The sequence below is a fragment of the Lycium barbarum genome, chromosome 11 (genome assembly GCF_019175385.1).
Source record: "Lycium barbarum isolate Lr01 chromosome 11, ASM1917538v2, whole genome shotgun sequence".
Lineage (NCBI taxonomy): Eukaryota > Viridiplantae > Streptophyta > Magnoliopsida > Solanales > Solanaceae > Lycium > Lycium barbarum.
The window spans coordinates 16,972,231-16,989,401 of NC_083347.1; the positions used below are offsets into that span (position 1 = coordinate 16,972,231).

Sequence of the window (17,171 nt, forward strand, 5' to 3'; positions counted from 1 at the left end):
CAAACATGGTTGAAAATGGTGGATCAAACATGGCTGAAAACAGTGGAATTATAGAATCTATTTTTTTTTTCGAATTTTTGTTACTGAATTTCTTATTCTAACAGTTGAAATTTTATTTAGTAAGTGATTCGATTTTCACTTTGGTTCAATTTTTTGATTTCAACATCCCTATTGAGTTTACGATTTTCAGTTAGGGTTTGGTGATGTAAAGAAGAAAAATTGAAAAGGCTATAGATTTGAATCAGTTGGAAAGAAAGAATTGAGCAAACTGAAAAAAAAAATCCAACGAAGTCTGGGCGCGTGTATCTCACCTAACAATAAAAAAGTGGGGGTCGTGTAAAAATGGCCGAAAAAGGGTACAAAAATACAGAGAAAATAAGGCCGGGGGGGTAATAGATCGCCCGTAAAGGTTGTGTGTGTCATAATTAAACAGATCAAACGTTAGGGTGCATTCTAGGCATTTTCTCTAAAAATACATTAAAATTGCAAATACATTAAATTGAAAATACATAAAAATTGAAAATATATTAAATTAAAAATACATAAAAATTAAAACTACATTAAATAACATAATAATTTAGTAGGGAGGTAAGTCATTTCCAAATACACCAAATCATTAAAGAATTGAGTGAATGGGGCAGAGGATTGTTGTGGTTGTGGCTGTGAAAATTGTTGACTCCTTTTATCCATTATTCACTTTTGTTCTTGTCGCAAAAATTCACGACGATTCGATCGACAACAGAATCCACATCGATGAGTAATTTTTTTTTCTTTGAGGTCTTTTAGTCTTAAAGCTTTTTTTTTTTTTTTGTCCCACTTGAATCTTTCATCACCTCAACAATCCGACTGTTTTCTGATTGAACCATTTTCATATAATCTTCATCTATGTTTCTCTTCATTTTTGCTTTCTTCACCCCACTAGGTCGTTGTGATGATGTGGAATCACGTGCAACATCCTCATTTAAATTTAATGTAAATGATGATAAGTTAGGAGAAGATACAAAGGGTGAATCAGGGGTAGGAGTCTTAGACTCCGATGATATATTAGTATAGCCTTGCTTTCTTGTTTTTTTTCTTCCAGCATCGCCATCGTTAAACTTCTCAAAATCCTTCATTATAGCCCACACATGATCAAATTTAAAACCTTTTTTGAAGTTCGGATCTTGCATAAGTAAGAGCCCGTTTGGATTGGCTTATAAGTTGGCTTATAAGCTGTTTTCAGCTTTTTTGAGTGTTTGGCTGGCCAGCTTAAAGTCATTTTATGCTTAAAATAAGCTCAAAAAAATAATTGGACCCATTTGACTTAGTTTATCTAAAGCAGCTTATAAGCTGAAAACAGCTTATAAGCCAAAAAAAATAAGTTGGACTACCCCAACTTATTTTTTTCAGCTTATAAGCTGCAAACAGCTTTAAGCTGTAAGCCAATCCAAACGGGTTCTAAATCTTTTATTTGTGTAGTCTCCAATATTAAAAAAAATTAAGGAACATAGTAAATAAATATATACAAATAAAGCATAAGTGACTACAAAATAAATACTCACAATATCTTTATATGAAGCACTACTAGGACGTAAATTTTCAACTTGGCATACACATCCATTTAATTTTCTTACAACCTTCTCAATCGTTTGAATTCGGCATTGCAACGATTTTTTGGTGCGAATCTCCCAACTCTCTAACTTTGCATTATTGTATCCATCCACGACTCTACCCCAAAAATGATCTTTGGATTGATTGACTCCCGTTATTGGATCTTGAGAAATATCTATATAAAATCGGCATTATAGAACATCTTCATTTGTATAATATTTGCTTACAAATTATATTATTTAAAAATTCATGGTATAAAATAATTTTATTTTAAATGGTTATATAAGAAAGAATTATGAATTATATGGGATGAATATGTAAAAAAGAAAAAAAGATAGAATTTGTTTAATGGAAATAAGAAAATAAAAGATAATAATATAATATAGAAGAGAGAGAAGAATATAAAAAGAAATATTCTTTTTTGGAGTAAAAATGGAGTAATGGTTGGAGTTAGTTTACTCCATTTTGGAGTAAAGATTTGGAGCGAAGGGTTGGAGATGGCCTTATACATTTTCGATTCAAATTGAGACATTCTTGCGCGTATTTTCAAGCGTCTATTAGTTAGTTATGTTAACCACATAAAATGCGGCGTCTTCTTTAATGATACGCGTCAGCATCAATAAGAAAAGGGACAACTACGTATATATACATCTTAAGGAGAAATCTTTACGAAATGTGACGATAGTTTTATATTTACAAAACATAACATTACAAACCCTATAAAAAACATGCTTTTTTTTTTTTTTTTTTTTTTTTAAATATTTTTTTCGCTAAAAAATTTATGTATGAAAGTTATATGAGATATGTATATCTCGCTCAAGGCTTAAAAAATTCGCTCAAAATTTAGTATATGAAAACGGTATGAAAAATGTATGAAATGTGTATATCTCGTTCAAGGCTTAAAAAATCCGCTCAAAATTGTGTGTATGAAAACAGTATGAAATTTTTATCTCGCTCAAGTCTTAAAATTTCGCTCACATTTTCGTGTATAAAGTTCATGTTAGATTTCTATAAAGTTGAAACAACTACAACAACATTGCATACAACTTTGTTAAGCATTACACTCAAAATTTTATGTATGAGAATGGTATGAAATGTGTATATCTCGCTCAAGACTTAGAAGTTCGTTCACATTTTTGGTATATAAAGTTTGTATTAGGTTTCTGGAAAATTAATACAACTACAGCAACATTGTAACAACTTTCATACAATATTCAACGCTTAAAGTTTTCGCTCACAATTTTGTGTATGAAAATTGTATTAAAAATTTCGCTCACACATACACATTTCATACAACTTTCATACAAAAAAATTTGAGGTAATTTTTTAAGCCTTTGAGCAAATTTTTTTTAAAAAAATATATAAAAAAATGAAAATATATGAAAATCCTTCATGTAAGGAAAATTATCTATATATTTTGTAATAAAGAATCTTAAGTAAGAACCCTATGTAATTTTCTTATAAGAAAACGTCTGAGATTTTATGATTTATTGAGGTGAATGCGTATAATTAAAAGAGGTGACATATTTTTAGTGGTTATCTTATTTACATAATGAGTGTTTAAGAATACACTGCAGGATTTTTTTTTAAAATTTGAACTGAAGTGTCACATTTTATCATATCTTCAGGTGCCCAATTGAAACACGATGTAATTCGAGTATCTAACTGAATGAGGCTGTCAATATTAAGCCTTGAGTTTATTGTTTAAACTTTATTTTCTTGTTTAGGAACAACATATTCCAAAATTAGTTGAACAATATAAATCTCTTCTTGTAAATCGAAAATTTAGACAAGCTGTTTTGATATCAATCTGATAAATAAAAAGCTTATTAATTGAAGATAAGAACTTAAAACTAGAATAGAAGAAACTCTAGCATGGTGCAAAACATCATGATTGTAAATAAATTTTCAAAAGAAAATTTTGATCCTGATAAAGCTTTAGATAGATATAAAGTTCGATTAGTAGTAAAAAGAAATTCTCGAAAAACAACAAACCGAACATTCCCTCAAAACATTTATAAATCATTAAAGATCACATTTCTGATCCAACCACTCCATGTTTTCAAACTAAACAATTCAAGTTTTGGCAATGCCAATCAGTCACAGCACATCTGCCCGATACCATATTATCATATATGAACGGAAAACATTTGTTTATTCATTTATTTTAAAGTAATATTTAGATAATGAAATTGGGTCAAAATATCTAGTAATCCTTTAGCCATATGAAAAAAGGCTATACTATATATATTACTTTTAAGTTTCAGTACTATTTCAGCAAAAGTTTATTATCAAAATCCAAATACAACAAATTTTAAGCCATTTCTTCCCAAGTCAATTGTGACTAAATCCAAGGGAGAACTAAAAAAGAATAACTTATTTATCTCGCAATACAAAGTGTTATACGCAGGTCGAAAGTTGTATTTTATAACAAGAAGCACACAAAGTTGTATACGTATACTTTTAAGTCCATTATTCATCAAAAATAACATATCATAGGGAAAAAGATTAAAAAGACTTATAAACTATTTGAAATAGGTCAATTTTATCTTCCGCTTACATTTGTTTGATAAAAAATATCTTTCGCCTAATCAAATAAGTCGAAAATGCCCTTCCTACTACCGTTAACTGTGGATAAAATCAACATATTTTAAGTCCTTTTCCCTCTATTATTTGCAGTGTACAACATTATCTTTTTATTAGTCCACTTATTCATATAATGAAAATTAGAAAGGCAGAAAAAAGCAACTTTCACAATCACACAAGAGGGGTTGACAGAGAGAGTGAGAGAAATGAAAAAGGAGAATGAAAAGGAAAAGGACAGCAGAAGAAGCCAAATCCCTAGACAGCCTTTCCACTCTCTGTTTCGTCTTTTCTTTCTGATTTCTCTATGTAAACAAACGAATCTGTATGCCTCAGGGACCCCACCACCCCATCTTCACCTTCCCCAACTTCTTCATTTTCACATTATCAATCACTCACTTGATTAAATTCTAATTCACTTTTAGTTTAGTACTAATAGGTTCACTAAAAAATAAAATAAATGCATTGTACCAGAAGATTTTTCAGTTTTGCAGTTAAATGTGAGTGAGTGACAATAATCCCACTTTAACTTGTAGTAAAAAGTAGATATTGGATCCAACTTAATTTAGTATCAGGAGAAGAAAATTATTGAAGATGCATATTGGATCAAACTTAATTAATTCATGATCTAATTCACTAGATGAAAATTATTCAAGATTATCTAAAAAGATCAAATTTTCATCCGGTAATTGATGTGGGACAAACTCAACACCTCCCACACCTGTCAATTAGAGACGGTACAACATAATATAAGAGTTCAACATCAAATAAACTAATAATTGAGATGTGTTTAACTATAATATTATGGTAAGAAATATGAATTCTAAGCCTAATTCAATCCACCGACTAATGAGGTAAGAATTGTCTAAGAAAATATAAACTATAAAGAGACCAAACATAACGGATTTGGAACAAACTCGAACACCTTTTTTATAGTAGTAATAATTTTCACAAATTCTTATCAATATCTAAACAACAACATACTCGTGTAATTCAACAAAAGTGGGTATGCGAAGGATAGAGTATACACAAATCTTATCTATACCTTAGGAGGTAGAAAAACTATTTTCCGTAGACCTCGGCATAAAGATCACCAATTCAAAACAATATTAAAAAAAAAAAAAACGAAAGCAAAAAAATCCAATTATAATTTATTTACTTAATATTTAAATCAAGATGGGCAAATAATTTATCAATAGATGACATATATAGAACCTAACCCAAAACCTCTGTGCTCGATTATATTATGTGATCCGTCACCGTCATCCATCCATATAAAAAAACAATGTTGTGAGTTGTGACCACCCACTCCCATTTCTCTCACTCTCCCCACTCCACCTTTTGCACAGTGAGAGTCCTTTTCTTTTTTTGCTTCATCTCTTTCATGTAAAATCCCACCTTAGTACTTCCTTATACACATCTCCTGAAACTCCCCCTTTTTAGTTTAAAGCAAACGCACAGAGAAAAAGGAAAAAAATAAAGCTCCCTCCCCATACCATAACATAAAAAAGTTCTCTTCAACTTCCAAGTCATTTCCCTTTGCTTTATTTTCTTTCTTTCTACAAAGAAAATGAGAGTCGAGTTGAAAACCCGACTTTGCACGTTAATTATAACTCTACTTTATTTATGCACCGGTTCATTTGCCGGTTTACTTGCTGAACCGGCTGAACCATTAAAACCGGGCGATTACAACACTGTTCCAGCATTTCCAGTTCAAACGGAGTCAAAAACATGCCATTTAGATTTATCCGATGAACTCTTCGGTGGGGTCAGTGCAGCATGTGGGTCAAACCTTGACCGTAGCCGTTGCTGCCCCGTACTCGAGGCATGGTTGTTTGCAGCACACGCGCGGTCAGCTTTGCAAATTTCGGGTGCTGTCGCACCAGCTAGTTCGGAGTTGCCTATGATGCCTGATGACTCACAGAAATGTGTTAATACGTTACAGACTTCTTTGATGAGTCGTAATATAAGGTTGCCTCAACCTAATGCCACGTGTGATGCTGTGTTGTGTTTTTGTGGTATTAGGCTACATCAGATTACTAGTCTTAGTTGTCCGATGGCGTTTAATCTTACGGGGTCCAAGAATGCTACTCCGACTGCTGCTGTGAGGAATCTGGAGAAGAATTGTCGGAACTCTTCTTATTCTGGTTGTACAAAGTGTCTCGGTGCCTTACAAAAGGTCAGTAACGTAAAATCAAAATTATTTGGACCCGTTTGGCTAATAGTAGTACTACTATTTGTCTTTTTTTCAGGAATAATTTCACTTTATTTGTGTTTGATAATGAAAATTTCAAATGTAACTTAAAGTTGTATTTCTAAATAGGCGTTTCCGCGTTTGGTCATACAAATCAGATATTTTTCTCTTTAGTTTGAATTTTTGAAATTGGAGTTGTATTTAGTTATGGTTGCAAAGTATATTTTGTTGCTTGAATGTACTACAAGTGAAAAAAAAAAATGAAAATATGATTTTAGGTATGTTTCAAATTCTAATAAACCTCGAGTTTGAAATTTTCAGGGCCAATTGTGAAAAGAATTTTTTGAAAAAAGTGAATAATTCTCGTGACTAATTGAGTTTGAAAAACTACTTCTACCAACCCCGCCCCCCTCTTTTTTTTTTTTTAAACATGTAACTAATTATATTTAAGTACATTAAAGCATGATTGTTATTTGTAATATTCTTTACAAAAGATATGAGCAAACACCTTCATCCTCAACTTTTTAACTCTATAAATTTTAAATAAAGTGAAAAGTATTTGAATTTTATGGCCAAACGTCTACTTGGAGTATTTCTTCTTCTCCACTCAACCTATATCCGCTTATTATTTTCCTCATCCTATACTACTAGTATTTTGTATTTTACCGAAATACCCTTTATTTCCATTATTTTACTATCATTCTGATTTAGGATTTTTACATTTCTGTAGCTTAACGGTGACAGAAAAAATCGAACACACAAAATGGAGGATCACGATGGCGATAGTAGAGTGAGCAAGATGTTAAGTAGAGACTGTCAGTTGATGGGATTGACATGGTTATTAGCACGTAACAAGACGGCGTACATACCGACTGTTTCTGCTGTATTGCGCGCTATCATGTACAGTGCGCACCCACCACATGAATCTAAGTGTAGTCCAGACCAGGAAAACATGCCATTAGCCGTTGATTCATTACAGTTCGTAAAAACAGATTCATCCTCACCGTTCGTTGGGGTTTCTCGTTTTGCTGTTTTGTTTCCCTTTTTGGCCCTAATCATTCTGGTTGATTTTCTCTTATGTTAGAGAAGAAGAATCCCTCTATTATTTTTGTTCACGTGAAAAGCTAGTTGACAAATTGGATGGGTGTGGGGGTGGGTGAAAAAAGGGGTTATTTTGTCTTTTTACCTCACTGTAAATTCAGGTCATTATTTGCAAAGATAATTTCTTTTTGACATCTAGTGCCAGGAAATTATTACTTACCCTTCAACTTGTGTGATTATGCTGTTCTGCTCCCTCTCATCGTTTTTCTGTTGTCAGTAATTTTTGAATCTTTTCATTATATTGGTTCAATTTTTTGCTCTGCGTCTCTTGTTTTATTTATTTAATTGTTTAAGACCTCATAGCATGTTAAAACATAATAGTGCTATTGACTGAGACAAGTTTATTTTGCTCTGTAACTTGGCTGGTTGAATTTCTTTACAAGTGGTAAAGGTAAAAAGTACTCTTAACTTACATAAACAACTATAATTTCTAGGTTACTAACCAACCTAGCGACTGATTTTGTAATTACAATTTGTAGCTATAGTGTCCGCTGTATTGAGCGCCATCATGTATAGTGCGCACCCACCATTAGCCGTTGATTCATTACAGTTCGTGAAAACAGATTCATCTTCACCGTTCATTGGGGTTCCTCTTTGCTATTTTGTTTCTGCTTTTTCCCCTAATCATTCTACTGAATTCTCTCTTATTGTTAGATGATCACTCTATTATTTTGTTCATGTGATGTGATTTGGGTTCACGGGAAAAGCTAGTTGATAAATTGGAAGGGGGTGAGAAAGGGGTTATTTTGTCTTTTTGCCCCACTGTATATTCAGGTCACTATTTGCAAGACAATTTCTTTTTGACATCTAGTGCCAGGAAACTATTACCCTACTTGTGTGTGAATCTGCTGTTTTCACCTCTTGTCGTTTCTCTTCTTGTGAGTAATTTTTGAATCCTTTCATACTTTCATGATTTTGGTTGAGTTTTTTATTTCTCTATGGATCTTGTTTTATTTAATTGTTTATGACCTCATAGCATGAAAAAACTTAATACTGCTATTGTCTGAGACAAGTTTGTTTTGCTGGTTGAATTTCTTGGCAAGTGGTAAAGAAAACCATATTTCTTTTACTTTGTTGGCCTAGTGAAATACTTGGACATCTCAACTTTTCTTCCTGATACTTGAATTTATGTAAAGCCAGCTCTTGTTTTGTTCTTATAGATCCTTTATTCAGAGTTGTTGCTTACAATGGCTAAAAGTCAAGAAGTTCGGATGTTCAAGGACTTAATATATTTTTTGTATAGAAAGTAATATTTGGCATACATATACACCGTATAATCTTTTGTCATCGGTAAATCTGTCCCTAATTAGTGGTGAAATCAGAATTTCCACTAATAGGAATCAAAGTATAAAGAAGTAAACACAGTAAATTTAGCACAGTACATATCCTATTTACAATGTTCATTTAAGCGGAAGGGTATCAATTGACATCCTCATTGAGCAAGGTGGCTCCGCCAGCCCCTAATTGCTTTGGCATTTGGGAAGTGTCCTTAATGGTAAGAAAGGTAACAGAGTGTACAACTTCTAAATTGGTGTTAAAAATCTTAACAAATTGGTGTTAGATGTCTTAGAAATCCAAATTAGCGAAAATATATTCACTTCATATGTATTTTAAGTTTGTCAAGGCGATGAGCTATTTCTTATGATCACCGCTTTATCCCACAAATAACATTAATATTTTGTTCATGTAACGAGGTTTTAGAATGACTACATAAAATGTAATCGATAGAGCATAAAATTAAACCTTAATTAGCTCCCCCATTCTTTTTAATTTTACATACATTATTCAGATATAATACAGTTAATTCCTTTCTTAGGAAAAGTAATTCTATAATTTAGAAAGGAGAATGAAATGTAAGGATAGACTGCTAGTGATGTCTGATGTACCCAACAAGAAGCAAGCTTCCTCTTGGCAGAAAAAAAAGTTTGGAAGGAAAAGGACAAAAGAGAGGAGAACAAAAAAAAGTGAATACTACTTATTAAAAGGAGGGGAATCTATAATGGAGAAAACGATGAGAATCAAAAAGTTTGATCAAGGTTGGGTATGAACAAAACTAGGGGGAAGAGCAATTCAACTCCCCAGGACTGAGGCATGTTGGTCGTATAGTTTTAGGAAATGGCAACATTGAATATTGTAACGAGGAAAAGGGTGTTTTGTTAGATCTAAAAACAACTCACATGTGGACAAACACAATGGTTTTCAATAATCAAATTTTAAAAAATAGTTGTTGCACATGTTTACGGGAGAGAATCACGGTAGGATGTTTGTCACAAGGAATTAATTAACATAGGCATCCCTTTCTCCTTCTTCGATTTTATTATTTTGTTTTTCTTCTTAGCAAATAACAGAGTAAAAATTAGTTCGGATGGTCAGTTCTAATTTAGGATCGCACATTAATAATGGTATCGTTTGAAATGTAATTGAGAAATAACAATCTTTAAGGACGGAAATAACATTTGGATAGAAATACACCTAACTAAAAATGTGTGTTGGAGTTCAAAGCTTTGAGGAGGGTTGAAACATTTTACGGAGTTTGAAACTCCATGTATGATTCTGGGAGTTTAGACTTTCACAATCTTAGTGCAAAATTTCATTTCGCATTATAAAATCGTAGCTACATTAGGCATTTTCGCAAAAGACATATGACGAAATACACTCAAATACAAGGATAAGAAGTTAGAAAAAATATGTACGAATAATGTGGTTGGTTGGGTTCGAACCTGGACGGGCAGGGGCAGAGTACACAACTCAATAACGACTCCAGCCACGGTCGCTTGATGTACTTTAGTATAGCTATGAATTATAATTTATAAAATCATTGTAGCTACTAAATATAAATAAATTAAAAGGTAGTTATTATCAATAATTACCTCTTAGAGATAGCTATGCCGAGTAATTATTCCAATTTTGAAATGCTAGCTAAAACTTAATTAGTGGTTCAGAAAATGACTATTAGTGAATTTCTCCGAATAACTAAAAGGGTTCTTCTGACCATAGCTGCTCCTTCCATTCATTTTTTTTGTGCGGACTGTCCTTCAAAAGCACTGGCTGGGATTCGAATCTCAGCTCAGTAAATAAATAAATAAATTTGCAAGGCAAGTTTCGTAGCAAAAGTAGGCCTATTCGGCCAAAAGTTAAGCTTTAAGGCAGAGTTTTTCAAAATTTCAGCTGAGTAAAAAAAATAAAATTGCCTTAATGCAAACCTCTACCTGAAGGCAAAACTCTGCCTTAAGTAGAGTTTACAGTCAAACTCTCCCTGATAAGGTAGAGTTTGCAGTTAAGCTGCCTTAAGGTAAAGTTTGAAACTCTGTCTTGCGAATTTTTGACTGAGCCGGGATTTAAACCCGAAACTCACGAGTTTTATGCTAAGGCCAAAATTTAAAGACCAGCAATTTGAGGGACAAAAATTAAAGACTACCCCTGAATAGGGACAATCGTGCACATTGTCCCCAATCATTTGCATAATTGGGTTTTGAAGCCCAATACATTCAATTAAGATATTATTTGGTTAGGCTTTTCAAGGTCGTGATTGGGCTCAATCCAAGGTCCTTTCGTATTATTATTTAAATTGAGAGAAGCTCTTAATGTTTCATGATTTGTGAAATTCTATTTGAAAAACTGAGACTAAACTTTACGACTGTTGTAAAATATATATGAATGTCCATATAGCCTAGGTTTTTCACATGTCCTAAATAAGAATAGGTACATGTACATTTGGTGGCAAGGTACATGTACATTTGATGGCATGTATGAAATGAAGAAAATGAAGCAACACAAGTTTGATTTTAATTCTTGGTGTTGTCATTGATGACTTCATCAAGAGATTTACCATCTCTATAAATAGATGGTTAAGTTCTCAATTTGAGATATCAACAAGAAGTGAAATATAATCTCTCCCTTCTTTCTACAAAGTTATTAGTTTGCTTCTCTTGTTTATTTCCAATTATATAGTTTTATAACACGTTATCAGCACGAGACTCTACCGTCTCAAGGAATTTTTGAAGGTTAAGGTACTATTTTTATTCTCTCTATTTTATGGCTAACCTTACAAAACTCGAGTTCGTTGCCCTTGATATTTCAGGCAAGAACTACCTATCATGGGTGCTAGATGCTGAAATCCATCTTGATGCTATGGGTCTTGGAGACACCATTAAAGAAAATAATAAAGCATCCAACCAAGAAAATGCCAAGGCTATGATATTCTTGCGTCATCATCTTGATGAGGACCTGAAAATTGAATATCTTACTATTAAGGATCCACTCGTTTTATGGAAAAACTTGAAAGAAAGGTATGACCACCTGAAGATGGTCTTCCTCCCAAAAGCGAATGGATCAATTTAAGGCTACAAGATTTCAAATCAGTTATGAAGTATAACTCTGAGATGTTCAGAATTACTTCTATATTGACACTATGTGGAGAAAAGATTAGTGATTCCGATAAACTGGAAAAGACGTTCTCCACTTTTCATGCCTCGAATGTGCTCCTGCAGTAGCAATATCGAGAGAAAGGTTTCACAAAGTATTGTGATTTGATTGCCCATCTTCTTGTGGCTGAACAAAATAATGATTTGCTGATGAAAAATCACGAGAATCGACCTACTGGCGCTGCACCACTCCCGGAAGTGAATGAGGTGTATGCCCACTACTCCAGGCGTGGAAAAGGTCGTGGCCCCGGTCGTGGTCATGACAATAGTCGTGGTCGTGATAATAGTCGTGATCGTGATAATGGTCAAAGAAGAAATTATTTTCCTGGTGTTAATCACTCTTCAAAGAAAAATCACCACCAAAAGGGGAAAAAGAAGGATGATAGGCATGAAGTGCCAGAAGCACGTGGCTCAAAAAATAAATGCTATCGATGTGGTGGAATTGGACACTGGGCACGTACCTGTCGTACGACAAAGCACTTGGTTGAGCTTTATCAAGCATCAATTAAAAGAAAAGAGAAAAATCCCGAAGCTAATTTTATCTCTGAAAATCAAATTGACATCACACACTTGGATGTAGCAGATTTCTTTGAGCACCCTGAACGAAAGATAAATCACTTGATTGGTGATGGTTCTGTGGTTAGAGATGATTAAGTTGTTTATTTTAATTTTTACTAGTCGTAATAGTTGATGAATAAAAGACCATGTGACAGTAGTTGTTTATATGAGTACTATTTTTAATTAGTCTAGATTTAGTCAGTTTGTTATAGTTAGTTATTAATATTTAAAAAAAAAAAAAAAAAACTGGTTTGTCTTGATTAAATAATATTTTAATATTGATATTAGTATCCTCTGCTTACTAATTATAAAGGCTCAGTGAGTATTTTGGGAGATTTATAAACTTATGACACCAATTCAATGGAGTTTGAATTATTTATATCTTGTTACTTCTTCTATTCCTCTGGCCGACAAGATTTTTCATTTTATATACACTTTACATTCTTTTAATCACTACACTTTATACTTGAAGTATAATAGAATTAATATACTACTAAAGAGCGAACTGGAAAGATGGAAATTGGTTTATCAAATCTAGTGGTAAAAATTGCAGTGTTATGCTATTTCATTTTTACAGTTACATATTTAATTCATGTTTCTTGGTATACTTCATTTTACCGGATAAAATACGTGAAACTATTTAGCATTATCTAACCTCCTTGACTTTATATGTGTATAAGTGTTAATATTTAATGGGTATTCATTTAATTTTGTGTAATTTCACTTGAAGATATGGATTATTGTCAAAGCAAGTTTGGATTAAAATCCAATTATGAAGACATTTGTTTGATTGATTCTGCTACTACACACACTATATTCAAAGACAAGAAATATTTTACTCATTTACTTATGGGTAAGGCAAATGTTAATACCATATCTGGTAGTACTAGTTTGATTGAAGGCTCCGGAAGAGCCGCCATAATTTTGCCTAAGGGAACAAAACTCATTATAAGCAATGCCATGTTCTCTCCTAAGTCCAGAAGGAACTTATTAAGTTTTAAAGATATCCGTCAAAATGGATACCATATTAAAACAATGGATGAGATGAATCTTGAATATATTGGTATCACCAAGGATGTCTCTGGCCAGAAAGTTGTTATAGAAAAGTTTCCTGCTTTGTCTTCTAGCTTATATTGGACAAAAATTGGTGTAATTGAGGCACACTCTGTCGTAAACCAGAAGTTTACTGACTCCAATACGTTTGTACTTTGGCATGATCGATTGGGACACCCTGGATCTATAATGATGAGACGAATTATAGAAAATTCAAATGGGCACCCATTAAAGAACCTGAAGATTCTTTTAAACAATGAATTTTCTTGCCCTTCTTGTTATCAAGGCAAGTTAATTATTAGGCCATCACCTACAAAGGTTGAGTTTGAATCCCCTGAATTTTTGGAACGTATACATGGGGATATTTGTGGACCAATTCACCCCCCTAGTGGGTCATTTAGATATTTTATGATCCTAATGGATGCTTCTTCTAGATGGTCTCATGTGTGCCTACTGTCATCTCGCAACCTGGCGTTTGCGAAATTATTGGCACAAATAATTCGAATACGGGCACAATTTCCTGATAATCCGATAAAGTCTATTCGCCTTGATAATGCTGCAGAGTTTTCATCCCAAGCATTTAATGATTATTGTTTATCAATTGGGATAAGAGTTGAACATCCTGTAGCTCATGTTCACACTCAAAATGGCCTTGCAGAGTCATTAATAAACGTCTGCAGTTGATTGCAAGACCATTACTCATGAAAACGAGGTTGCCCACAGCTGTTTGGGGTCACACTATTTTGCATGCAGCAACACTTGTTCGTCTCAGACCGACAAACTATCATAAATTTTCTCCGTTGCAATTGGTTTTGGGTCAAGAACCTAATATATCCCATCTAAGAATTTTTGGATGTGCCGTATATGTGCCCGTAGCACCACCACCTCGCACCAAGATGGGTCCCCAAAGAAGATTAGGAATATATGTTGGGTTTGAATCGCCCTCCATTATTCGCTACCTTGAACCATTAACCGGAGATTTGTTCACTGCTCGATTTGCAGATTGTCAATTTCATGAGACAATTTTCCCAAAATTAGGGGGAGAGAATAATGAAATAAAAAGGAAAATTTTGTGGAATAATTCATCATTGTCTCATCTTGATCCACGTACTTCTATTTGTGAGCAAGAGGTTCAAAAGATTATTCACTTGCAGAAAATAACAAATCAAATGCCAGACGCATTTACAGATTTGAAAAGGATTACCAAATCACATATCCCTGCAGAGAATGTCCCGATTCGGATTGATGTCCCTGTAGGACCATTTACTAGTATCATAGCAAATGAGTCCAAAGCACGCCAGAAGCGTGGTAGACCATTGGGTTCTAAGGATCGAAATCCTAGAAAAAGAAAAATAAATGGTCAAGATGACACTACGAAAGAACCTCACAAAGAAATTCGAGATTTGAGCAATAGTGATATTCTTGAAGAAATCAATGAGCCTGAGACTCAAGAAAATGAGGAAATATCAATTAATCCAATTAATGTTGGGACTAATTTGAATAGATTGGAAATAAATGTGGATTATGTCTTTGCCTATAATGTTGCAACAAGAATTATGCAAGATAGTGAGGATCTTGAACCCCAATCTGTTAAAGAATGCCAAGAAAGACGTGATTGGCCAAAGTGGCAAGAGGCAATTCAATCAGAGTTAAACTCACTTACCAAACGGGAAGTTTTTGGACTTATAGTCCAAACACCTAGTGGCATTAAACCCGTTGGCTATAAATGGGTTTTTGTGCAAAAAAGAAATGAGAAAAATGAGATACAAAGATATAAGGCACGCCTTGTTGCACAAGGATTTTCACAAAGGCCTGGTGTTGATTATGAAGAGACATACTCCCCAGTTATGGATGCAATAACATTACGTTATCTCATTAGTTTCGTTGTCCATGAGAGACTTGAGATGCATTTGATGGATGTGGTTACAGCCTATCTATATGGATCACTTGAAAATGAAATATACATGAAAATCCCTGAAGGATTTAAGATGCCTGAAGCATGTAGTTCAAAGTCTCGGGAAATGTATTCAATCAGATTACAAAGATCATTGTATGATTTGAAGCAATCCGGGCGCATGTGGTATAACCGCCTTAGTGAATATTTGTTAAAGGAAGGCTATACAAATGATGCAATTTGCCCATGTGTTTTTATAAAGAAAGTAATATCGGAGTTTGTTGTACTTGCTGTATATGTTGACGACATAAACCTTATTGGAACTCCTACAGAGCTCAAAAAGGCAATTGATTATTTAAAGAAGGAATTTGAGATGAAGATCTTGGAAAGACAAATTTATGCCTTGGTTTGCAAATTGAACATTTGACAAATGACATTTTTGTCCATCAATCTGCCTATACAGAGAAAGTGTTGAAACGATTTTATATGGATGAAGCACATCCATTAAGTACTCCGATGGTTGTTCGATCACTTGATGCGAATAAAGATCCATTCCGACCTCAAGAAAAGAATGAGGAAATTCTTGGTCCAGAAGTACCATATCTTAGTGCAATTGGTGCACTAATGTATCTTGCCAATACCACAAGGCCTGACATAACATTTTCAGTTAATGTGTTAGCGAGACATAGTTGTGCTCCTATAAGGAGACACTGGAACGGAATTAAACACATATTGAGGTATCTAAAAGGGACTATCGATTTGGGCTTATTTTATTCTAGCAATTGCAGTCCCGATCTTGTTGGTTATGCCGATGCAGGATATTTATCTTACCCACACAAAGCTAGATCTCAAACAGGCTATGTATTTATTTGTGGGGGCGCTGCCATATCTTGGCGATCTACAAAGCAGTCTATTGTGGCTACCTCATCAAATCATGCTGAGATAATAGCTATTCATGAAGCGAGCCGTGAAGTTGTGTGGCTGAGGTCAATGATACATCTCATTCGAGAAAAGTGTGGTTTGAAATGTGATAAAATACCCACAATCTTATATGAAGATAATGCAGCATGCATTGCCCAATTGACAGGAGGATTCATAAAAGGAGATAGGACAAAACACATTTCACCAAAGTTGTTCTTCACACACGAGCTCCAAAAGAATGGTGATATCAACGTGCAACAGATTCGTTCAAGTGATAATATGGCTGATTTGTTCACCAAGTCTCTACCAACCGCAACTTTCGAGAAGATGGTGCACAAGATTGGAATGCGAAGATTCAAATATTTGGACTGAAGTTCTCATCAGGGGGAGTTAATACATGTTGTACTCTTTTTTCCATACAAGGTTTTGTCCCACTGGGTTTTTCTTGTAAGGTTTTTAATGAGGCAACCAAAATGTATATTATTAGAAATATGTACTCTTTTTCCTTCATTAGAATTTTTCCCACTGGGTTTTTTCTAGTAAGGTTTTAACGAGGCATATTATCTATCAATGGACATCCAAGGGGGAGTGTTGTAAAATATATATGAATGTCCATATAGCCTAGGTTTTTCACATGTCCTAGGTACATGTACATTTGGTGGCAAGGTACATGTACATTTGGTGGCATGTATGAAATGAAGAAAATGAAGCAACACAAGTTTGATTTTAATTCTTGGTGTTGTCATTGATGACTTCATCAAGAGATTTACCATCTCTATAAATAGATGGTTAAGTTATCAATTTGAGATATCAACAAGAAGTGAAATATAATCTCTCCCTTCTTTCTACAAAG

General features: G+C 33.8%; 2 protein-coding genes across 2 annotated transcripts; both read left to right on the top strand.

Annotated features, from left to right (window-relative positions):
* Window positions 1-5,439: 5,439 nt before the first annotated feature.
* LOC132617677 (uncharacterized GPI-anchored protein At4g28100) lies at window positions 5,440-7,600 on the top strand. The gene is made up of 2 exons (XM_060332736.1): window positions 5,440-6,352; window positions 7,098-7,600. Exons 1-2 carry the CDS (start codon window positions 5,744-5,746, stop codon window positions 7,449-7,451), a joined length of 963 nt encoding a protein of 320 aa, XP_060188719.1. The 5' UTR covers window positions 5,440-5,743; the 3' UTR covers window positions 7,452-7,600.
* Window positions 7,601-11,503: 3,903 nt separating this feature from the next.
* Window positions 11,504-11,961, top strand: LOC132619493 (uncharacterized). The gene is made up of 2 exons (XM_060334386.1): window positions 11,504-11,757; window positions 11,859-11,961. The coding sequence occupies exons 1-2, from the start codon at window positions 11,504-11,506 to the stop codon at window positions 11,959-11,961; spliced, it is 357 nt and encodes a 118-aa protein (XP_060190369.1).
* Window positions 11,962-17,171: the final 5,210 nt, after the last annotated feature.